Below are 26,167 nucleotides of genomic sequence, written 5' to 3'. Positions count from 1 at the left end.
GATTGTTGAATGTGCCACATTTATTCTTATTCAACCTGTTTCAATTGGTTCATTGATAACAACATGCATTTCTTTTTGTTATTACCATCCGTCTGAATAGGAATTCATATGGTATGAAGAAACATGCCTTCAGAATTTAACAATGACAAACAAAATATAGTTAACAACTGTAGATCTTGTAATTACAGTGAAACTTCTATCTGCTACAGCCACAATTAAGACTTCTAACGTTTTCCCTTTATTTCATCAATGAGATAAGTCCAGATAATTTTTTTAAAAAATATTACAATTTCAAAAAATTTTATTTTGTTTTTCATATTGTCAAGAAAAAGCATTAATGAGGTTTCACATTTATTGTTGAAGTTAACTGTCTTTTATTGGTCTTTCATTCAGAACTCAGAAATTAGGAATCCAGTCTCCCATCCCCATGCCCATCATGGGCGGCATACCGAAACCAACGCCAAATCCAAAACCGGCAGCAGTTGTCGTTGGATAGGTGGAGGGTGCTTTATTCCATCCAGTATTTGCTTGTCCGCCGTGCCATCGATCTGATATCCTGCCACCATTGTTGTTGTTGTTGTTGTTGGCGTTATTGTTGTTGTTGTTTGCTGTTTGACTGGACAACTTTTGTAATAGGTCAATGATCATTTTGTCTTTCGCCGACAATGAATCATTTTTATCATTGCTTCCACTTCCATCAATATGTTTGTAACTAATACTTCTATTGTTTGAGTTATTACCATTGTTGTTATCGTTATTTTGCTTTCGCGACTCACCCTGTTTTAAATTCCCATTGCTTCCACTTCCAGCTTTTCCATTTGAATCATGTGTATTTTGTTCACCATTTTTATTTTCGGTTTTGTTTCCTGCAGAGGGGCGTACATTTCCATTGCCATTAGTTTTTCCATTTATTCTAATATTGCTGTTGCGATTTCCTTCACCATTGCCATTTCGATTACTGTTTCCATTCTGACCCCCGTTTGCCATGTCATTCCTATTACTGCTTCCTTTTCCATTACCATTACTCTGTCCATCGTTTGATCCACTCTTGCTTCCAGTGCCATTTCCACTTGTATGGTCGTTTACAGTCATCGGCGACTTTGTTGTAATAGTTTCAGTTCGCGTTTCACTGTTGCGATCCGTTGAGGTCTCCGGAATAGCTTTAAGTGGATCTTTCTGCGGAACGTCGTATCTTGTCCCAACACTTCTTTGGACTCCTGCAGGATTACCTCGAATGCTGAGTTGTTCCAGCATTATTCTTCTATTCCTTCTTTCTTTCAAACGATCTCTTAGCAACAAGCCTTTGGAAAGTGGTTTGGCGCCTGCCCTAGCTGTTTTGCCTGGTTCTGACGCAGCGTTTTTAGATGGGGCAGAAGTAGTTGTCATGGGTGCAAGAGCCTGTTCCTGTTGTGGAGGATCGGTGACAGGCCGTTTGTGTGTAATTTCCACATTGTTCAACACGACAGGTGTTAGAAACGAAGTAGTAGTAACATCAGGAGTGTAGGTTGTCTGAGCACGATTTGATTCTATATTGATGTCGCCAGATACGTAAATGTGGTTCCCTGGGTTGCTGGACGGCTCGCAGGTGCATTGGCACTGTAGATTCGAATTAGGTGGCGGCGGCCACAAATTTGATAGCGAGGGTTGGTTGGATGGTAAAACCGAGTTCACTGGCAAGTTGTTTGAAATACGCAAGGCTATAGCGTGACCAAGGAGGACCAGCAAGGTTAACACGACTAATGTCATGATTAATCTGGAAAAGAAAATGATTGTAATATCGGGTTCATTATCTCAACTCGATGACCAAAAAATGTTTCTAAACGATCTAAACACAAAATACAACCAAGGTGTGGCGAACAGACAGATGGCCAAATAGAAAGACAACAAAGATAATTACTTATATCCTATCACATTCGTGCATCGATATTTAAACAATTAGAGATTCCTTGGTGAATACATCTCTCTCACACACACACACACACACACACACACACACACACACACACACACACATATATATATATATATATATATATATATATATATATATATATATATATATATATATATATATATATATATATATATATATATATATATATATATATATGTTGTTGTTGTAGGGTTTAACGCCATTTTTTAGCACACGATAAGCTATACATGGTGGCCAGTATTAATGGTGGAGGAAAAACCCTGGAAAACCCCGGAGAGAACCACCGACCCACGAGAAGCTACTGGCAAGCCTTCTCACATACCCACATTTGGCCGAATCCGAGACTCGAACCTTCGCAGACAGAGGTGAGATGGCAGTGATCCGTAACGGAGAGCGCTTTAGACCACTCGGCCACTCGGGGTCCCAGGTATGTATGTATGTACGTATGTATGTATGTATGTATGTGTGTGTGTGTGAACATAATTAGTATGTTGTGCAACACTTGTTCCAAACCTGGAGGTCAGTTTTACTGATCTTACCGCGAATGTAAGCAGATAGCTCCCATTAACTGCCGCCCGCTCAGACCACGTTGGTTATTAATGAAAAGGACTGACATGGAAATTGTGAAAACATCGAACTCTTTTTTCATTCGCAACTTCTCTGTCAAGCCTGCTGGCAATCCAACCGTAGAACTACCTAGTTAATCCAAATATATTGCAAGGCCGGGGGGTGGGGGAGATAGGGTACGAAGACATTTCACACGAATAAAATATACAAATTCTGAAAATTACTACGCCAAGACTCAATATATAAACATACCACGCAAACATAACTGAGTATGACTATATTAGACTTCTTAATATATACTTTAAGCCACTTCTCTATGGATACATTTCATATATCTTCTGTCATAGATTTATGCGTAAGTAGTTAAGGGGGACGATTTAGCCTCAATGGGAATTAGCATTACAGACCCACCCCCCCGGGACTGTTTAGCCTCAATGGAAATTTAACATGGAGAAAAATCGTGGGACTGTTTAGCCTCAAGGGAATTTAACATGGAAATAGATTTTGGGACTGTTGAGCGACAAGGGGAATTGAACATGGGAATATGGGACTGTATAGCGTCAAAGGAATTTAAACAGGGTGGGACTGTATAGCGTCAAGGGAAATTTAACATGGGATTTTTTTGTTTAAAAAAAGATTAAAAAAAAGGGGTAGGCAATGAAAAGTCAATCTCTTTTCGAGACCTATGAGTGGCCCTGAAAAGGGCCTTTGGGTTTATGTTAATGTATCCATTAACATAAAGTGCAACGCATTGGTCTTCTTCTTGTCCTTAGGCTGCGTCTCACTGTAGGACCGTAAATCAGGACTCTTTTGAGGCATCCTTGTCTTTCTACGTAGATCCTACGTATCCACAGACTGGTGTCTGTCCTGTGGACAACTGTCCACTAGGATCGGACATACATGGGTTATGTCCTTCCGGAACATCATTGAAGACACAAGCGTAGAAGATTGCACATCGGACCACATCTTGAGGCACCGAGAACAGGTGAATCAATGCAGTGAACTGCACTTATTTATAGGTAGAGGTAGGATTGAAACGGATTGAGTTTGTTGACCAATCCAAACACGCGTTACAAAATTCAGTCAGCCCGCATCCAATCCGAAGAGAGCAGTCTGTGACGTCACGTGGTCTATATAGATTCGCTAGCGCCTGTGTGCAGTCAATCTATGCGACAGTGATTCAACATGACGGAAACTCAGAAAACGATAAATTGGGGGTGCACCAGCAGTGGAGACCGCCCAAGGGAACCCGGACTTACTTTCAGAAGAGGTAAATTGGGATTTTTGTGGATTTTCTTACCTCGCAAGAATTTGTTCCGGAACCTTCGTCACCTTCTTCATTACCGCAATTGGAGAATTTTAGACAGAGACAGAAAGAAGAATTGGAGAAATTTATACAACGACAAAAGGAAGCGGAACAAGCTTTTCTCCTTCAGCAACAGCAGCAAGAAGAAGAGGTAAGAAAACAACAACAACAACAACAAGTAACAGCAAAGAAAGAAGAGGGTGAAAATCAAACGGTCACGGTACTGTTGGACATTTTAGCGGAGTTAAGAAGTCTGAAACAAATGTATCAGACTTCTTTATCACGACCGAAGAGAATACGACCTTCCCGAGCTAAACACGTCAACCCTGTGACTAAGCCTACCGTACCACCCTTAGTGATTTCAACCAAATCATCATCATCAACAGTACGCAGTCCAGAAGTAGGCCTTGGCCGTGGCAAAGGCTTAAGGCAGTTAAAGTTGATCGCTTAAGCTCACCCCTACACCAAAAACCAAAGGCCCTTTTCAGGGCCACCCACGTCTCTCGAAAAGAGATAGACTTTCAATTGCCAATAACTCAAAAATCAACAATAAAATAAAACCCATTTTACCCCTATAGTACGTGTATATGAGTGCGTGAGTGTAGCTTCTTATTTAAAATCAAAACTCAAAGACACTTACCTTATATAATTAATGTATTCTTTTATCAATATTTACAATTCAATTCACATTTCAAAACCCAACACTTTAAAAAGTTCATAGACTTCTTCTGTCTCATTGTTTAGTCTCTCTGTTTTTTAAATTTCTTCACCGTCACAGTCTTTTCCTCCTCTTTCTCCTCACTTTCTTCTCTTCTTCTTTTCTTCTCCTGTTTCTTTTTCTTTACCTGGCTGCTTTCTTCCTCTGAAGAATCCCTCTCTTCTTCTGAAGAATCCCTCTTTTCTTCTGACTCCTCTTGTTTCTTTTTTGGGCAATCTGGAGACCAATGTCCTTTTTCTTGACAATAATAACAGGTATCTTGACTTGTCTTTTCTAACCCCTTTTTTCTTTTTTGACGGTCTGGACACTCTGAAGACCAATGCCCTTTCTTCTGACAGATATAGCAAGTATCTTGACTTTTATCTCTAAAGGAAGGAGAGTAGTCCGTCGGCTGGTCTGAAGAGAATTTTCTAATGACCCCTCGCAAAGCTCTGATGAAACGTTCGATTTGGCTAGTCTCTTCCATCGTTGTGCTCAGTTAGAGAGTGAAATGAATAGTGAAAGGACAAGACATACACCCTTTTATATACGCTGGTCTGCCATGACTATAAATTAGCCCATGGTGTTTAAACTTGAGTCATTTGACGTTTTTCACTCAAGATGAAACGATCCAATTCATTTGAGAAGAAAGATGAAGAAAGTAAGAGGCAGAAACGTGATCTATCGCCTCGTACCAGGGCTGAAGTCTTGGCACAAATTCATGCCAGTGATTTTGAAGAGGACATGAGTGAGCCAGAATCCGAACCCTCTAAACAAAGTTCATCACCCTTAGTCAACCCTGAAAAGTACTATTCCATTCGAGAGACTGAAAAGTGCTCCTCTAGAAAATTTAGAACCACGGCTTACAAATACACAATGAAGTTTAAAGATTTCAAGTCCGAAGTACCGTTGGAGAAAGTAGAAGGGTTCATCACTGGGGTGTGGGATTCTTTGCTCGCCGCACTCAAGCGACAATGTCAACCCAAAGAAGACGGTCGCTTGAGACTTTCCATACAACACGACGGTCTGAAATCCCCTGTTTGGATCGAGTTTAGCAGACCCGCAGATCTAACTGCTTCCAAAGTCATGGACAAGATTCAACACGTGCAACAATATAATGACCAGTTTGACATCACCGATGGAAAAGCCACACTTGACATGACCCACGTCTCTCCTCCTCAAGGGACCGGACAACGCAATAAGGTGTTACTGGTGAACGACCTTCGCAGTACGAAAAAGAGTCTCGTCCAAATTCACAATTCTCAAGACCAGATGTGTTTAGCCCGAGCCATCGTGGTGGGACGAACCTATGCCAACAAGAACGACACGACAGAATGGAAAAGAGCCTGGAAAACTATTCGACAATCGGACCGAGCCAAACAACGAAACGAAGCAGAACTCCTGTTGCAACAAGCTGACCTATCCAAAGACACACCCTGCGGCATTCCTGAAATGCAAAAATTGCAAGATGTCCTAGCTCCACGCTACACCTTGAAAGTGCACCCTCAAGAAGTGCGTGGGCCTCTGTTGTTTCGAGGCCAAGACTTTAAGAACGGAAAATACATTCATGTCTATTATCACGATGACCATTTCGATACCATTACCAGTATGACTGCATTCCTGGGATACGATTATTACTGTGGGAAATGTGACGATGGTTATAATAATCGAGAGCAACACAAACATCGCGGATGGAAATGCTCAGGATATTTGGCCTCTCCACCCTGTCTGAGCGAAGGACAAGAAAGAGTACATTGTCCTGCTTGTCTGCGCACGTTTGTCAGCCCTGCCTGATACCAACAACATCTAAAGAGGCAAGGTTCACAGCAGAAATGTGCTTGTCAACTGTTGAGATTGTGCCCTACGTGTGGACAAGGCATACGTACCAATAATGCCAAGGCACATATATGTTCAGGAAAGAAAAAATGTCACATTTGTCACCACATCGTGGACTTGGAACACGAATGCTACGTGCAAAAATACCAACCCTCCACCAGAGAAAGAGGACCGTCACAAGAAGAAAGGCAATTTCATCTTTTTCGATTTCGAATGCATGCAAGAGACCGGTATTCACATTCCTAATTTCTGCGTGGCTCATCGAGCGTGCGAGAAGTATATTCAGGAACCTATCTTCAGTCATTGCCCTCACTGCAGTAAGATTCCCGGAGGGCGTGAAAAAATCTTTCGAGGATCGAACATGTTAGCCGATTTTGCACAATGGGTCATAGACCCAATCGACAAAACGTGGAGCCAAGAGGACATCGAACGTTACGGAGATTGTCATCATCATGCCACGGTGATGGCTCACAATTTCTCCGGATACGATGGACAGTTTCTTTTGAGATACTATACGGAACAAGGCACCGAGCGTCCTAAAGTGACTTTGAACGGAGCCAAAATCATTTTCATGCAAGTGGGACAAGTACAGTTTAAAGATTCGATGAGCTATTTGGTCATGCCTTTGAGTCGAATGCCTAAAACGTTTGGAATGACAGAAATGGCTAAAGGGTACTTTCCACACTTTTTCAATACGGAAGCCAATCAACACGTCGTTCTACCCCATTTACCTGAGGCTCACTATTACGACCCCGACAACATGCCTACCGAACAACGAGAAGCTTTCTACGCTTGGTACCACGCTCACGCCTCTGACCCTTTCGACTTTCAGGAAGAAATGCTAAAATATTGTCGTTCCGACGTGGACATTTTACGGCGATGCTGTGGAAAATTTCGAGAACTGTTCATGGAACACGGAGGGGTCGATCCTTTGAAAGAAGCTTGCACCATTGCCAAAGCGTGTTCCTTAGTGTATCCGCAACGGTTCATGCCTGAAAACACCGTGGCTGTCATCAGTCCTCAAACGACCAACTATGTCAAACGTCAATACTCGGTCAAAGCTCTACGCTGGTTACATTACTTGTGCGACAAGGAAGACAAATGGATTCAGCATGCCCGCAACGGAGGAGGCGAAAAGACCATCGGAACGCATTCGGTCGATGGCTGGGACTTAGAAAACCCCAAGATCGTGTACGAGTTTAACGGTTGCTTATTTCACGGATGTCGCGTCTGTTATCCTGACCGTGGCACTAAAAATCAGTTTTTACAACGAACCATGGAAGACTTGTACCAGGCTACTTGTCAGCGACGCCTAAAGTTAGAACAGGAAGGATACCAAGTGGTGGAAATGTGGGAACACGAGTATGATCACCGTTTGAAAACCGATCCCGAGTTTAAACGCCTCGTGGAAAGTTACCAGTTCATGGACACCCTGAACCCGAGGGATAGTTTGTACGGAGGAAGGACCAATGCCACCTGTTTGCTGTACCAAGCCGACGAAGAGAAAGGAGAAGAAATCAAATACTTGGACGTGTGTTCGCTGTCTCCTTACGTGTGCAAATATTGTCGCTTTCCTGCAGGGCACCCACAATTGTTCACCGAACACATCGACCTGAAAAACATTCGACAATACGAAGGCTTGATCAAGTGCAAAGTTTTGCCTCCCACGGACTTGTACCATCCCGTCTTACCTCACCATTGCCAAGGCAAACTGATGTTTCCTTTTGTGCCGTACTTGTGCCGCCGAAACGTGCAACCAAGACCAACCTTGTCAGCACACCCAGGAAGAACGGGCTTTGACGGGAACCTGGGTCAGCGTAGAATTGTTCAAAGCTCTGGACATGGGATACCAACTGTTAGAAGTGTACGCAATTTGTCACTTTCCCAAGACACAACAATATCACAAGGGTGACCCCACGCAGAAAGGCATTTTCGCCGACTACGTGGATGCCTTTTTGAAACTGAAGGAAGAAGCCAGCGGCTATCCTTCCTGGTGTCACACTCCCGAAGACGAAAAGACATTCAAAGAGAAATACTATGAACAAGAAGGCATCACTTTAGATCACATCGAGAAAAACGAAGGCAGGCGATCGTTTGCCAAAGTGATGTTAAATTGCTTGTGGAGTAAAATGGCACAACGACCGTGTTTACCCAAGACGGAATATTTGACAGAACCTTCCCGCTACTTCCAGATGATTCACGACAAAACCAAATACATGAAAAACGTGGACGTCGTTCGAGAGAATTTGATCTTGGTCAATTACGAAGAAGATCTGGACTTTGTACAAGACGACCCTTTTGGAAATGTCATCATTGCGGCTTACGTGACACCTCATGCTCGCTTAAAATTGTACGAAGCTTTAGAACTGTTAGGGGAACGCGTCCTGTACTTTGACACGGACAGTTGCATTTACATCCATTACCCGAGTCAACAGCACCCTGACATCGAAGGAGACCGTTTAGGAGCCTGGACAGACGAGCATCCCGACGACAAGATTCTAAGGTTTGTCAGTGGCGGTCCAAAAAATTACGGCTACGAATACCGGGACCCACAAGGAGAAGTGCACACGAAGTGTAAAGTGAAAGGATTGACTCTGAATTATCGTACCAGTCGAGTGGTGAACTTTGGGGTACTGAAAGAAGCCTTGGAGTCTGGAAAAGATCAACACTTTAAAGTGACCACCTATCAACCGAACAAGATTGTACGTTTAACCACTCACCACATCGTCAGTCGACCCTTGGAAAAAGTCTATCAAATCGTGTACCAGAAGCGAGTGCGACTACCCAACCACTTTACTTTGCCGTATGGACACGTTGGTATAAAACATTGGTTGTAAGAGGATAGCCACGCACCAGAAGGATGACTTCGCCACAGCAAGAATCGAGTGAGAAACCCGATGAGAACTCCAAGTTCAAACCCTACCATTTTCCAGTCTTCTTACCTGACTATTGTGATTGTGCCCGTCGATTGGACACGTTTGAGAAATGGCCTACGGATAGGGAAGGATTACCTTCTTCGCATGTTTTAGCTAGAACAGGATTTGTCTACTTGGGACCTGAGTCAGGATTGGGATATGAAGTACAGTGTTTCGCTTGTGGCCTGAAGTTACGAATGGATCTATGTATCTATAAAGATTCAGCTATTTTGGAACATACTCGATGGTCTCCGCACTGCCTTTACCTTTCTATGGCCTTTCCACCCATGACATTACGGTACAATGATGACGGTACCTTAGAGACGGTACCTTCCAAAAGAAGACATAAAAAACATAAAAATGGAACGATCTACAAGCTTGAGACTGCATTGCGACTAGTATAAAAAGGGGCTATGGTCAAGATCGATAGTTCACTGGGACTACCAAGACCGAGCGAACAAGATGAATACTTTCAGAGAAACACAAAACAAGTTTAGACAGGCACAATTCAAGTGTGGGGCTTCGGAAGTGGAATGCGATTGTGAGCCTTGCGATGAGTACGATGCTGTACGTTATGACCTTAGCGATGCCGTAAAGCATCATGGGAACTTTGTTCTCACTACCCCTATCATGGAAAGTGATGTTGTGCGTGTCAAACCTGAGGGATGCGAAAGCGATGCCGCTCGTCCTCTTGGACATTTTACTGGGTTTCGTTTTAAAGGTGGATGTTCACCTTCACGTCTACCCCCCTACGGATGTCATCCAGCTCTGAGCAAACTCCTGTCCATGTCACCCAACCCTCATCGAAACGAACCTGTGAAAGACGAATATTCGTGTCCTGTGCGTATGTCGGAATACTGCGACTTTGAAAATCGTCTTAAATCGTTCAAAGGAAAATGGCCTAAGTATCTGGGAGGCCCGACCCCCGAAGAATTAGCCAGAGCCGGATTTTTCTACTTGGGCGAAGGAGATAAAGTCAAGTGCTTCAGCTGCGGTGTGTCACTTCACCACTGGGAACCGCAAGATTCGGCCTACGTAGAACATGCTCGATGGTCACCGAATTGTCATTACTTACCCTTAGTGGGACCGAGACATTAAAGTAACTTACCATGTCGTTGACGAAGAAGACACCAGTTTGGCTAGGAGTCAAATGTTGGACATCAACGAGACCAGTATTAAACTTCATTTCAAAAACGATATTGAATCATTACCTAAAGAACTGCAAGAGAAGATTTACAAGGAAGTTTGGCAGGGGTTTGCCAGAGTGAAATCTCAATGGGTCACTGTAGAACTTTTGTGCCGAGAAATTCACAAGAGGAAAGTGAAAAAAGTCAACCAGTGTGTTAGATTTCTTGGGTCAAGTGTGCATTCGTCCTATTGTATTACTCTAGACCGTTTACATCAAAAGAGTTCAGTGACATTCTTGGACGTTACCCTGAATGGCAGTGGTCAGAAATTACTCACTATGTGGATTACTTTTGCTCTAGGAGAAGATTGTGAATTGTACGGACTGACCTATTCATGGATACTTTACAAGAGAACATTCGTGCTTTGCCTGTGGAGTTGAGAGAACGCATTTACCGAGAGCTGGTGAAAATACAAGTGAAACGTATGGAACAGTTGCATCCGTTACGTCACTAGATCTTTAACCACTGGTACCTGAATGGTATAAGAGAACTGATTTGTCAGAAATTGTTTCAGTGGTCAGACCTTGTTCAATACTTCCAGGCCCCCGATGATCCACCAGTTGATCATTTTGGTTACTTCGAGATTCACCTAGTGCAACGCATTGAGGAAGACAAGGTAAAGGATTACCGACATATTTTACGTGGAATCTACTTAGTGGAAGAGGAAACTTCTAAACGAACTCTGACGTTTCGGTTACAGTATGCAACATTTAAATTCCCCACTGGAAAACGAAGATCTCTGGCTAGAAAGTACGTGTATTGTTTCCGAAACAAAGAGACTATAAAAACAGGCTGCCATGCCACGACTTTCATCGTATGTAATCCAACAGATTCCGTGGAAGGAACTCAATGACCATATTCAAACCGTGGATCATTACCATCGATTATTACAAGAACTGCATCCATTCAATTTGGGTCGACAAGTGGTGTGTGTCTTAGTGACTTGTTTTCTGGGATTTCGTTTACCAGCCGATTCCTTGTGGACTCTTTACGAACAGTACTTACCACCTCAATGGCCTTAAATGGTCACGAAAGACTCCTTTTGCTCAAAGCCTTGCGTTTTCATCTGGATACTTCTCGACCTTTACGGGAAAAAAGATTCGTCAACTTTTAACTACCCAAGACGTGTATGACGATGTTTGTGTAGCTTGTGACTTACACCCCCATTGGACAGATGTCCGTGCCTGGAAAGAATGGGATTTTGAGGCTTGGACCCAAGAAGTGGCCCAGTATGCACGAGAGTTGTTCAAGGAAAAAAGTTACTTTTCAACCAGTATTAGTGACGGTGCCAGAAGAACCCGTCACCCAGGACAGGACTGTCGTGGACATGCCTGAAAGACCCTTTCGGGAGGACACTTGTGTGACATTACCCTCTATAGAACTGGTCAGGACATTACCCAAAACATGTTGTACAGACACTTGTGTTTATTATACGTTGATGGTTATCATGTGCCTTTTATCCTTGTACTTAAGCCTTTGGCTTTTATGCATTTTTGTCTTTCGTATTCATGTTTAAAACATTCAATAAACGTGTCCTGAAAAAAGTATATAAACTCTTGTCTTGTTTGTTTTCGTGTCACAAGTGACATTCCGAACACTATGGCTACCTCTGCTGTCTCTGCTCCCTCTTCCTCTACTGTCAAAGTCATCGACGAACACTTAGATCGTGCCAGTTGGGAGGCTTTGTATCTTCGCCATCCCTTTAACATGCTCATTGCCGGACCTAGCGGTTCAGGTAAAACCGAATTCGTCAAACGTTTGATCGAACATAAACATCATTTGATCGATCGACCACCTCAGCGGATCGTGTGGTGTTACAAAGAGTGGCAATCGGCGTACAGCCTCTTGCGAGAAAGTCAAGGCGATTCCATCGTGTTTGTGGAAGGCATTCCTAAAGAAGACGACGGCATCGTCTCTGACTCCCGTCAAACCCATTTGGTCATTTTCGACGACATGTTAGGAGAAGACGAAGAAGAAATTAAACTGTGGTTCACGCGCAAAGGGCATCACCGTAATGCCAGTGTCGTTTACATCACCCAAAATTTGTTTCAACAAAGTAAAGCCCATCGCACCATCAGTCTCAATGCGCATTACGTGGTCTTGTTTAAAAGCCCTCGAGATAAATCGCAAGTGCAAGTCTTAGCCAAACAGTTAGGAACGCCTTGGCTGACTCAGGCGTACGACGATGCCACTCAAACGCCACACGGCTATTTACTCGTCGATTTGAAACCTACGACTCCCGAGGATTTGCGATTTCGTACCCACTTGTTTCACCACTGGTGCCAAGACGGAGGGCCTGTCCTGTACAAGTCTCCGTCCTCGACTTAATTTCACTCCACAAAAAAAAAATCTATAAAAACCTCAGACCCTTTTCGTCTGTCTCACACATTTTGAACATGACGTCCCTTCAGTCGCATCTTCCCGTCAAATTGATTCGTGCCTTGTGTGGCATCAGTCGAAGAAAAAATCCACAAACACGAGCTCGTGTCTTAGAAGCTAGTCTCAAAGAAGTCTTACGATGGTTCACGGTGACGGCACGTCAATTACTCCAAGGAATCATTCAGATTCCTCATCAAACCAAACGCTTTTTCGATCGAAACAAAGTCGCTTTGATCCAACTGGCCGATCCCCGCATCGACACTCAAACCAAAAAACAAATTATTTTGAAACCTGGAGGGAGCGGTACTCTAGGAGGGGTCATCATTCGCTCTCTCTTAAGATGGAATCCTAATGCCCCCAAACTTCTCCCCAAGAAAAAAGTCCAACGAACCTCCAAGAAGAAGAAAAAGACCAGGTCCCCAAGGAGAACTTCTCCAGTGGCGGGACCCTCCTCTTACCAGACACCACCCCGGAAAAAGAAAAGAAGCCCCCAGAAAAAGAAACAGAGAAAAAGTCCCCAGAAAAAGAAAAGTTCACAAAAAACTAGTCGCAAGAGAGGCATTTTGGCAAGGACGCAACCTTACACTCGCAAACCACGACCTGCCACGGCGGTGACTGCGTCTCCGGCAGCCTCACGTTCATCCACTTCCCCGTTGATGACACCAAGAACTGAAGAGTACTTGGAGACGTTGATCACACCAAAAACTTCTCCGTTGATGACCCCAAGAACTTCTCCAGTGGCAGGACCCTCCAATTTAGTGACAGTGGCTGCTGCTCACAAAGTACCTTCTCCCAAAATCAAAGTCCAAGAAAGATCGGGCATGTTACAAAGTTTACTGGATTTGTCCAAGCAAGAACTAGCTCGATTTAGTCCGTTACGTACCCCTGCACGACGTGTCATGCCTGTCCTGAAGTTGATACGACGTAAAGACAATCAGTGGCGACGCGTTCCAGTATAAAAAAGGCGTGTGACCAAGTAGGGTATCAGTGTTTTTGGTTCTGAAGACTCAGAGATGTCACCCTCCAGAAAACATCCCTCTTCTAAACATCCCCTAGGAAAGAAAAGAAAAGGACTGCCTCCTCGTTTAGTCAAACATGGGGACATGGTATCTGTCCTGTCCAAAGCTTCTCCACCTCTTTGAAGAAAACTCATTCAATCAGCCTCCAAAGAGGTCATCGATACCGTGTGCGAATGTTGTTTGAACGTCTTGAAAGGCACGATCCCTTTGTCCAAACACCAGAAACAATGCTTAGGCAAACATCGTCACGTTCTTCGCCAAATGGTTCAAAAGAAAATTCCCCTTCGTCAAAAGAAGAAGATGTTGGTCCAACGTGGAGGTATTTTACCCCTCATGTTAGGCCCATTGCTGAAAGGAGTCTTGGGAACCATGTTGGGAGGACTGGTGGGAGCAAGATAAAAAGGCACTCTGAAGTCCCAAGATCTCAGAATCGACCCCTGACAACCCCATGGAAGGACGAAAACTAGCTTTAGTGCCTTACAAACGATGGAGGGAATACCATCGTTGGCAAGAACAACGCACCCCGCATTTACCTCCCAATCCCCATTTGAGCGAGATGTCCCAGTTGCAACACGAATTGCAGTCCTTGATGGATCGCCAAGATTTGTCCGAAACAGAAAAATCGCAAAAGTACGATCAACTCTTGCAACGACTACAACTCTTTCACCAGAAAGCTTTAGACGAAACAGCTCTACCCACTCTGAAAGATTTTAAGACCTTGATCAAAAGTCCAGCACCATAACCAGTACCACCACCACCACTACCAGTGACCAGGACAGAAAAAGAAGAAGAAGAAGGGTTTCAAACTCCACCAGAAAAAGTACGCAAGTTAACAACACCACCTACCTCCAGAATTGGATGGATTAAAAAGATGATGGCCACCCCTTCTTCATCACAAGAGAAAAAGAAAGTGAAGACAGAAGTGAAGACAGAAGTGAAACAAGAACGGAGATCCCCTGTTCACACATCCTCCTTCTCGACACCTATTGCCGGTCGCAGACGCAAAGCATTGCAATCCAAGAAAATACCCTAAGAGAAAAAGAGTAGCATCCTCCAAGAGTGGGTGTCTTATTAACACACAAACACAAAAAAAAATGGACAAAGTGTTAGCCAGCATTTACTACGATCCCTCGCATCCTGCAGGTTACGCAGGAGTTCAAAAATTGTATCGTGCTGCCAAAATGCGACTGAAAAGTCTCCGTTTACCTCAAGTGCAACGATGGTTACAAGAACAAGCTACCTACACTTTACACAAACCCATTCGACGCAAGTTTGCCAGAAGTCGCACCCGAGTGGAAGGCATCGATCATCAATGGCAAGCCGATTGAGCCGATGTTCTCATTTGGCTAGCTACAATCGTGGCTACAAATATTTGTTTTGTGTCATCGACGTCTTTTCCAAATTTGCCTGGGTCGTGCCCTTGACTTCCAAATCGAGCAGCGAGTTAGTGCGAGCCCTGCAACGAGTGTTGAAACAAAGCGGTCGTCACCCTCTTAGATGGCAAACGGACAAAGGCACCGAATTTCTGAACCAAGCTTTCCAAAAAGAATTAAAGAAACGTGACATTCATTTTTTTACCACCGAGAATCCTGAAACCAAAGCCAGCATCGTGGAACGTTTTCAACGCACTTTGAAAGAACGCATGTGGAAATATTTTACGCATCACCACACTCTGAAGTACATCGACATCTTACCGCAACTGGTGCAAGCGTACAACCAATCTTACCATCGAAGCATTGGACGTGCCCCGCAAGACGTGACTCCCGACAACGACGTGTTGGTGTTTGAGCGCCTGTTTGGTATGTCCCCGACGAGGGCTGTCCCCAAGAAAAGTGGAGAGTTGACCGTAGGAGATTGGGTGCGCATTGGCAAAACCAAACGCACTTTCGACAAAGGTTACTTACCTAACTGGACGACCGAATTGTTTCGTGTCACTGGACGAGAGCATGGCCGTCATCCTGCCGTCTATAAATTGGAAGACATGAACGGAGAAGTGCTCAAAGGAACGTTTTATTTGCCCGAGTTACAACGTGTCACCAAAAAAGAAGACGACGTGTACGACATCGAAAGCATTCTCGAACGCAGAATCCGTAAAGTGGGAAAACGACGTGTCAAAGAAGTCAAAGTACGTTGGAAAGGATATCCACCCAGTTTTGATTCTTGGATCGACGCTTCACAAGTCATCGACTATAAAAAGAAGTGACCATCATGCCCTTTCACACAGACGCAGCTACGTCGACCACTCCTTCACCCAGTTCTTCTCTGCAAGATTTACAAAAACAACCCTTGTGGGTGTTGTGTGGAGAACGTGTGCCTAAAGCGCAAATCGTCTTTTTCTGCCAAATCTTCGTGGTGTATTGTGTCATCGGGGCAACCATTGCCAATTTGAGTTTGCAACAAGGAGACAAACAATTGTGGACCATTTTACTGATCAGTTGCATCGGTTACCTGCTTCCCAATCTCTCCCTGAAATTCTCCTCGAACGGGAACCTTGTGTCCAGTGCCAATGCCAGTCACCACTCCAATAACAACAACAACAACCCCATTTTGGGCGGAGACACACCTCTGACGTCCAGTAACCCCTCGGACAGCCACAGAACTCTGGAATTATGAGTCACCAAAACCAATTTTACTTAACCTTACCCAGTGACAGTTCCATGGAGGTGTTTCCCCACAACACGTTGTGCTGTTACACTACCAAATTACCTCAAGCCATCCCATTAGATCACGAAGCCTATTGGGACGTGGCTTTGGTACAAATGATTCACCCTACACAAATCCAAAACATCACTGAAAAGCAAAACACTTTTGAGGTCGAAATCCTGAACCAACAATTGCAAGAAAGCATGAATGAAATCGGGTTTTCAGGCGACGTAAAACCAGCCAACAATCCACTCTTCAGTATCTACATCTTGAAAATTCCTGCAGGGTTTTATTTTAGTGGCCAACATTTGGTGGATACCATTGCTTCCAGGTTCAACTTAGCCTTTGGCAAAGCCCTGAACAGAATAAAAAAGTGTCACCCTGGAGTACCATAAAGTGGCCCGTCGCTTCTTGATGAAATTTCAGGATACCCAAACGTTGTCCATCGGTTTTAATCGTGACTTGTTTGATATTTTAGGTGGAGACACAAAAATGGCTCCAAATTTTAAACCGAAGATCAACAGCAATATGGAATTTTACAAGTTTTTTCGATTCCCTGTAGAACTGAACCAAGGACTGAATTTGAGGTTTGTGTATTCCGATGTGGTCGAGTACAACGTGGTGGGACACACCTCCGTGCCGTTACTGCGTGTCATTCCTTTCAAAGTGGATAGTGCCACGATCAGTGACCAGGAAGGCGGGAACACTTATCACGTCCACCGCGAATTTGTAAATCCTCACTATTTGCCCGTCAGTAAGTCTTATTTGGACACGGTCAACATTGCTATAAAAAGGAGATCTGGGACAAAATATTTCATTCACCAAAGAAAAAGTCACGGTGAAACTCCATTTTCGAAAACGGTTCTCTCACGACTCGTAAGTCATGTATCCAGTGTACCGAGGGGTTGCTCGACAGCGAGGACACGGTTTAGGAGATATGTTAAAATCGGCCTTTCGTTCGGTGGCCCCGGTGTTGAAACCGATGGTGACACGCGGATTGCACGCCTTGAAAGATGCGGCACTGACACAAGGCAAAGAATTTCTCCAAAATGTCATCATCGACAAACAAAACCCCAAAGAAGCCTTCATGAGGGCAGGCAAAAATGTCTTGCTAGAAACGGGTAAAGACCTTTTGGGCCGACGAGACACACCTACAAATGCCCTGCACGCTACTGAGTCAGGCATTCAGCATGGACAAGGCAGAAATAGACGACGAAGAAAACACTAATTCACCAGACTTCACACGTCTAAAGCTAGAAAGACAAAGAAAAGAAGAACCGTTCGAGACTTAGACGTTTTCGATTATTGAGAAAGAGAAACAAATGATGCACTGAGAGTCTTGCGCTTGTTCCAAGTCGGAACTGGATTTGTTTGCCATGCCATCCACCATGATGACGATGCAAGAATCCCAATGGGTGGAATTTCACCCCGTTTCCTCACTGACCGATTCCTCTCCCATCGAGTTTGAAATCAAAGGACAGCCCGAAGATTACATCGATCTGAATAGCAGTTACTTGTACCTGAAAGTCAAAGTTCTAGATAAGACAGGAGGTGATATAGACACTGAAGCAGTATCTCCCGTCAACAATTTCATGCATTCCTTGTTTAGTGGAGTGGACTTGTACTTGAATAACAAACTGGTCAGTAGCAGCATGGATACTTACCCTTATCGTGCCTACCTGGAAAATCTCTTGACGTACGGAATAGACGCCAAGAACACTCATCTCAATGCCTGTGTGGTATGGGAAGCTGACGATGCAGACCAGTTTGAAATATTGGAAACTGATACAAAGAAAGACCACAATGAGGGATTTGTAGAACGAAGAAACAAAATCAAAGATGGAAAGAGTTTAGAACTGATGGATCGTTTGCATTTGGACATGTGGTTGCAAGAAAAGCATTTGCTGAACGAGGTGGATGTCCGCCTGTGACTGAATCGTAGCAGTAGCGCTTTCCATTTAATGGCTGGTGCTGACGATTACAAAACCAAAATCCAAGAAGCCAGACTCTACGTACGCCGTGTGGAAGTGTTACCTAAAGTGGGAAACGACATCAGTCAGACGTTGAGCAGAACGACCGCCAAGTATCCCATACGACGCGTGGAAGTGAAAACCTTCACCATTCCAAGGGACAGCGATCCATGATCGAAGATCATCTGTTCCAAGGACAGTTACCCAAACGTTTGATCGTTGGTATCGTCGAGAATACAGCCTTCAACGGAGCTGCCGATAAAAATCCTTTCTACTTTCAACACTTTGGCGTGTCCAAGATCGAAGTCAGTCGCGATGGCAAAACCTTGTGTACCCGACCTTTCGAACCCGACTTTGACAAGAAGAATTACTTGAGGTCATACTTGTCCTTGTACGAAGCTACCGGACAGTTAGGAACCAACACCAGTCATGGCATATCGTACGAAGATTATGCAGGAGGCTATGCTTTGTGGGCTTTCGATTTCACTCCAGACCAAGGCAGCGACGAGGGACATTTCCACCCTATAAAATCCGGCCAGATTCGTGTGGAAATTCAGTTTGCAAAACGAGACCCTGATGGAACGGTGAACGTCATCCTGTATGCAGAATTCGATAATACGATAGAAATCAACAGTTTGAGAGAAGTCATTCTAGATTATTAGAAGCCATGGAAGACTGTTATCCCTCTTTACAAAGTGGAGAAACTATGGAGACGGAATGTGAGGAGATCGTGGAAGAAGAATCCCGAGACAAAGACGAAGAAGTTGTCATGATGAAGTCAAGGTGGCCAGAACAAGAATCACATTTAGTCTCCTGTTTTGCCAAACACTTGGTCGAAAAAATGACGGAATTGGTCAAAAAAGATTGCTATGGATGTCAAAACGATCATCCCAGTCAAATTCAAAACGATAAATGCCTGATGTTGAGTCAAGAAGAAAAATTGAACGAGTATCTGGACGAAGCTTGGAGTCTCATCTTGGACGAAGTCGTGTTGCATCAGTGGTATAAAGACTTGCGTGAACATTCTTGTCCACCATTAACCACTCAAGAGATCCATCGTATCGAAGCTCTCCTGAATCAGAGTGAGGAGACGAAACGAAGAAACGGTTATTTGTCAGACATTTTCAAGCAAAAAGTCAGGATCGAATTGATGACTTATTATTACCTGTGAAGAAGAAAAAAAACAAAACATGGACACCTGGGAACTTTATTACCTTTTGAACCACAGTTCGTATACGGCTTCTTGGAATCCTGTCGTCTGTGCTAAAGATGAACTCCCTCATCGCAAACCTCAAGACCATCTAGCTTATGTAATCAACACGGACGACAGTCATCTCCCAGGAAACCACTGGGTAGCCGTCTACTTTCCTCAAGAAGGATGTGTGGAATATTTTGATTCGTATGGATTGCCTCCTTTGGAAGACGATATCATTGACTTTATGAGAAGAAATGCTCAGACCACCCGATTCAATAATGTGAAATTACAAGGCACAGATTCCTTGGTGTGTGGACAGTACTGTGTGTATTTTCTGCATCATCGCAGCCTGAGCTATTCCTCAGAACATTTAGTGACTCATTTTGATCCTCGTTCTTCTTCAAGAAACGATGTGAAAGTAGATCGATGGTTTTGTGACCATTATGCTTATCTTTTGTCTCAAGCTAGGAAACGTAGTGTCCATCAATGGCCTAATGACTTCCAACAGTGGAAATCACAATTTCATTCACAACGTTGTCAGCCCTGTTTAAAGTAGAGTGTTAATTGAAAAAATGTTTGTGATTTGAAAAAAAATGTTTGATGTTATATTGTTGAATTATTATTAAAAATGTTAGAGTTGTTTGTTAGTGTTAAGTGATTTTGAATAAAAAAATGTTGTGTTTTGAAGAAAAAAAAATGCCTTTGTCTTTTGTTTGGATATAAGAATGTTGATTCATGCTCTTTGATTTCTTACTATCTCTCTGATGACACTCATTGAACGGTTCGGCTCAAAAACCGTGTGGGGATGTTTTCCTTCACGTCCGCGCTTTGACTTTAAGAACCGGGGCAGTTTCCAGTCTAACCATCCATTGTCGACTCATCCTCCTACGAAGATGTGCTCCAAACTAGCTAAGCTAAACGAAGCCTACGTGAATTTGCATAGCGTCAGACACAGTCTGATACCGAAGCCAGAAGAGATAGAGAATGTGAGAATGCTAAAAGTCACTGAAGACCTGATAGAAGAGCTCTTCAGAGAAGAAGTGAACAGGGAGAAAGAAGAATGGACAGAGAAGTACAGACTTCAGAGACAGCAGCAACAGCAACAACAACAACAGCAGCAGCAGCAGCAACCTGAACCTGACAGAGGCTTTGTCGATTGTCGTATCGACACCAAAGAGTTCTTCTTCTCTTTCCGAAGAAGCAGACCTATCGTCAGAAAGTCTATCCTCAGAGGACGTCGCATTCTTAGAAACGAAAAGATTGCCATAGCAAACAAAAAAACAGCCCTTTTCAGGGCTACCCAATACTCTAGAAAAGAAATGACAATCGATTTGCCAATGTGTGTATGTAGAGTAGTGTGAATATAAACACTGACTCTTTTTTATAGTGTGAGTGTACGTGTTTGTGTATATGATTGTGTGTTTGTAAGTGCTCACTTACGTTTGTGTCGATAGTAGATGAAGATCATGTTTTTTTGCTGTTTGACGTGTGGGGAGAGTAGATTTGGGGTTTGATTGCTTTGCGTATGTGGATAGTATATTGAAGTGATTAATGAAAATTTTTAAATTAGTAATGGGTAGTATAAAAAAGTGAGTGAGTGTTTCTTTTAGGTCCGCGCGTTGTTTGGTTATGATCTAGGTAAGATCAATTTTGTTTTAGGGGATGTTTTCCATCACGTCCGCGCTTTTAGTATAAATTGAAAACTAATCGTCAGTTGGGCTACCCATCGTCGACCTGTTAACAGCAAGACAATGAATACAAGAATTGTAAAGCTTCTAGAACTCCAGATGCACCTGGAATATGCCAGGCGTATAGTGAATGAGCTGGCTGCAGAGGCCATAGTAGAAGAGGCAAGAATAAAGAAAGAAGAGGAGGAGAGAAGACAGAGGGAAGAGGAGGAAAAGAAAATAGGAGAGAGGATGGCTTACAAGATACCAGAGACAGAGGATTGGGGTGCTGAAGCCAATCATCCTCCCTCTGCGCTCTCAAGAAAAAAAGTAAAAGGAGACTGGGGAAGAAGATGTGTGTGTGGTGCCAGGCCTGGAAGGTGCCATCATTAACCAGGTGTCACTGGAGTTCAAAAACAAACAGCCTTTTTCAGGGCTACCCCAATCTCTAGAAAAGATATAGTAATCTATTTGTCAATGTGTGTATGTAGAGTAGTATGAATATAAACACTGACTCTTTTTTCTAATTGCGAGTGTATGTATTATTGTTTGTAAGTGATCAAGTAGGTTTGTGTGAATGGTAGATTATGGGGTTTTGTAAGCGCTCACGTACGTTTGTGTGGATAGTAGATTATGAATTTAGTTTTAATGATTTGCGTGTGTAAATAGTAGATTTGGGGGTTTGTTTATTGCTGGTTCACGTATGTGGATAGTAGATCATATGAAATGAGAAAAATAGGGATGTTTTCCTTCACGTCCGCGCGTTGTTAGGTGATGATCTAGGTAATATCAATTTTATGTCTTGGGGGATGTTTTCCATCACGTCCGCGCTTTCACTATAAGAACCCACAGTATTCGTCGTTCAAACCATTCTACAAAGAATAAAAAAGAAGATGGAACTGTCCCAACTGTTCAATGATTTAAGGCATGTTTATTTTTGGATGGTGGATGGTGAATATGGAGTTGAAAGGATTGAAAGAGATTGGAGGTTAAGAACCAGTGTACACTACGTGAACGAACTAAAATTAGCCAGGGAGATGATAGAAGGATTAATTGAAGAAGAAGTGAAGAGACTGAGAGGGCTAATAAATCCCCTTTATGTCAGAGTGGGGACATTAAAAGAGGCCCTGGAGAAGGTAGAAGAAGTAAGAAGGTTTTTGGAAGAGATAGAAAAAAGGTCAGAGTGGCCCTTTGTCAAAAGGAGTGTTGAAAGATTGAAAAAGGGGAAGAAAAGATGAGAAAGGTGATAGATGAAGAAGTGGAGAAAATAAAGGACAGGTGGGCAAAAGATAGAAAAGAAGAAGAAAATAGAAAGAAAAAGGAAGAACTAGAGAAACTGAACGCTAACTGGATAAAAATCCAACAGAAGTTCAGAGCCATGGGTCACCCGGACTGGATACCGGAAAATGAAAAGAAGAAGAAAGGAATGATGGAAAAAATAAGGGGATGGATAAAGAAGTGGAGGAGTTAGAAGAAGAAGAAGAAACCCAAAGGCCCTTTTCAGGGCCACTCATAGGTCTCGAAAAGAGATTGACTTTCCATTGCCTACCCCTTTTTTATTTTTTTTAAAAATAAAATAAAATAAAATCCCATGTTAAATTTCCCTTGACGCTATACAGTCCCACCCTGTTTAAATTCCTTTGACGCCATACAGTCCCATATCCCCATGTTCAATTCCCCTTGTCGCTCAACAGTCCCAAAATCTATTTCCATGTTAAATTCCCTTGAGGCTAAACAGTCCCACGATTTTTCTCCATGTTAAATTTCCATTGAGGCTAAACAGTCGCGGGGGGGGGGGGGGAGTGTGTGTGTGTGTCTGTAATGCTAATTCCCATTGAGGCTGAATCGTCCCCCTTAACTACTTGCGTATGGTATGTACAATATATCTTCCTGCCTCTAAGTTAAGGCGCGAGTAATATCTAAGGAAATGTACATGAAATGGTGGTCATTGGTCATAAATTATACTGAAGGGAATAACAAACTATATATATATATATATATATATATATATATATATATATATATATATATATATATATATATATATATATATATATATATATATATATATATATATATATATATATATATATATATATATATATATATATATATATATAGCCTTCGCTAACTTAATATTAATATTCCGTCCTTATAAGTATCTGTCTCAACACTTTGACATACCTAATTTGCACCATATTTGTCCTGGTAGTTGACAAATGATGTGTAATAAAGTTGAAGTCTGACACAGCGTGAATAAATCCATATGCCACCATGCGTACGTGTCTGGTAATACAGTCTATTTTCGCTTGTAAGGTGAGTCTAGCTGTAAAAATCATAAACCCTAATCTGCTTTTGCATGATCCACCAGCATATCAGGATCTACGTTGTTTGTTTTAGTGATTATTCCTTACAAACTGCATATACACATTATGCGACGGTAGATCTGGGTCTGCGACGTTTGCACATGGATTCGACTCATAAACGAGAACAAAACGGTAATCGAGTTACCTGTATGCCAAAATAACTCGATTCCTCATAAACAAATTCGTATGCTTTGTCATCACAACCTTTTATGACAAAGAGAATATATTTTTACCCTGAAACACCTTTCTTCAAATTAATTGTAGACTCGTTGATCGCCTATGACTACTGCATATTTAATGGACACACGTCTAGAGGATACGTGTCGAGAAATTCATAGAATGGCATGTTCAATTATAAAATGGAATATAAAGAATACTGCAGCTTTTAGTTACAAGGAAAAAAGAGACCAATCAGCGACGTTGCTTCAATTACTATCAAGTTGGAGTCTCTTCTAAAATTGGTGGCATTTGTCCTGAACTTTTGTTGTCACAATTTTGTCTCTTTATTTACAAACTCAATATATGTCAAACTTTTTGACAGGTTACATTTTCGAACATTATAAAAAAATACTTTGTATTTATGTATACGCTTATCAATATAGGCCTATTTATGACGATGTGACAGAATATAACCGTGTAACACAATAGATCATTTGTTAGCATGACATAATACATTTTGAATTATCTTGCTGGAATCAATGTATTATAACAGTGATATGTAATATGGACAATTTTGATGGTGGCTTCTCGTTTCTTCGGAATCTTACTAAATGTAAGTAACATTTTTTTACATCTGACCAAATAAACACACAAGGACAGTCCCAAAAGTCATTCTGAATGTCTTCATATCATCAAAATGGGCGTGGTAAAGCAAGCTTTTGTGTTCATTTTTACATCTTTTATATTCAAGAAGGACGAAACAAATATAATAGCCCGTAAAGTTAGACCCACAAATTATGTGTCATTTCTAATGGGACAGTTACATGCGCTTTGGAAGGTAACGGTTGTATCTCTTGAATTATCAGTTGCTCTCGTTTGTATCTATTGAGATTACTTCCCTTTACTGTAAGAGAAAGGGTTCACACTTATGCCATCAAACTGCATATAATTCCATATTTATTTAGTTTAATTTGCATCGCTTTTATAAGTATTCAATGAATATTTCTCCCCACCCCTATGAGTCATTTCTTAATATAATATTTACACTTGATGTATCTAAAGCAGGGGCCTCAAACACGCGGCCGGCGGGCCGCATGAGGCCTGCCAAGCCGTATCCTGTGGCCCGTAAAATGATTGGCGTCACAAGGTGTCATGAGGGATAACAAAGGTGGTTCAGCCCTTGGGCCACCGAAAATGCTCTCATGCGGTCCTCATGGTGGTTTGAGTTTGAGATCGCTGCTCTATAGCATGCCACACATCGTTTGATATTTAAAATATTAATGTGTATACTCGTTACATATAATTACAAAGTACAGACTACTAAAATATCTGCAGATTATATTTTACAATTGGATTAGAAAAATACTCACCTCTTGGTAGTAATGTGAATGAAATACCGACGTCCCTTCACCAAGAAAAGTTCTGTTCTCCTATTTCTTTTACAGGTCTGACAGAAAGACGAGAGAAACGTGACTCGGTGGTGGATTATAGATTAACGTGTAATCATAACGCATGTTTATGTTAATGTGATGATTTTAATTACAGGATGCAATTAGTGGTTGTAATGACAAAATTTGCAGCACAGCATAAAATGAGTTAAAAATTTTCCATCAGCTTTTTTAAAATTATAGTTTAGATATTTGCTTGACGAGTTTAGGTTTTGTGTTATTTCATCGCTAAAAGATAGCCATTAACTTTTAGCTTTTTAGCACTTTAAGGACAATTTAGAAACATATGTAGTCGTATATATATTTTCATGTTTACAGCAGCATAATAACTTTAAACATGCGTACGAATCGTAATTTGTAAGACGTAGTTAAGGAAGGTTAGAAAGATGTATGTACGAGAAAGGGAACCTACAAAAGGGAGAACAAGATAAACATTATAATTAAATACGGTGCATTTTACTGTTTTATAACATAATTCAAGCCAAGTTCTAATTGTAATGAATACAGTTGCAAGCTTAGTGTATTTGGAATCTGTACTTTAAAAAAATTAAAGGAGGACTCTGGTAACAGTCGTATTAAGTAACTTCAGTTTATTTATGAATTTATGTATCGATATTTTATTAGGATATTCACCTATCTTACAGAATTCTCTCTCTCTCTCTCAGGAGTGAATAAGTATGTCTGTTCCGGCGTGTCTATCTCCTATCAAGTTAGGGGAGGGGAAATAGGAAAAGATGGCATTAATGCTTCGTCAACTGGTACTAGAAAGCATAAAGTGAATTATTGCGACTCGGCGAGAAAGGATTAAAGGCGCCCCTCATAAACTAGCGAACTCTTCCGCACTAAGGGCAAATTGTATGGGATACGTATGAGGGACGGA

The 26,167-nt window shown here is 42.2% G+C and overlaps 1 protein-coding gene across 1 annotated transcript; it reads right to left on the bottom strand.

Annotated features, from left to right (window-relative positions):
• LOC149777715 (uncharacterized) lies at positions 1 to 25,361 on the bottom strand. The gene is made up of 2 exons (XM_089938767.1): positions 25,210 to 25,361; positions 1 to 1,753 (listed from the first exon to the last, which is right to left on the bottom strand). Exon 2 carries the CDS (start codon positions 1,744 to 1,746, stop codon positions 397 to 399), a length of 1,350 nt encoding a protein of 449 aa, XP_089794893.1. The 5' UTR covers positions 1,747 to 1,753; positions 25,210 to 25,361; the 3' UTR covers positions 1 to 396.
• Positions 25,362 to 26,167: the final 806 nt, after the last annotated feature.

Source organism: Sinohyriopsis cumingii, chromosome 17 (assembly GCF_028554795.1).
Source record: "Sinohyriopsis cumingii isolate HCF-2022 chromosome 17, ASM2855479v2, whole genome shotgun sequence".
Lineage (NCBI taxonomy): Eukaryota > Metazoa > Mollusca > Bivalvia > Unionida > Unionidae > Sinohyriopsis > Sinohyriopsis cumingii.
This window is presented reverse-complemented; position numbering and strand designations above follow the sequence as displayed.

Excerpts from the sequence above, each read along its gene's own strand:
- LOC149777715 (XM_089938767.1), bottom strand. The coding sequence starts at position 1,746 with ATGACATTAGTCGTGTTAACCTTGCTGGTCCTCCTTGGTCACGCTATA.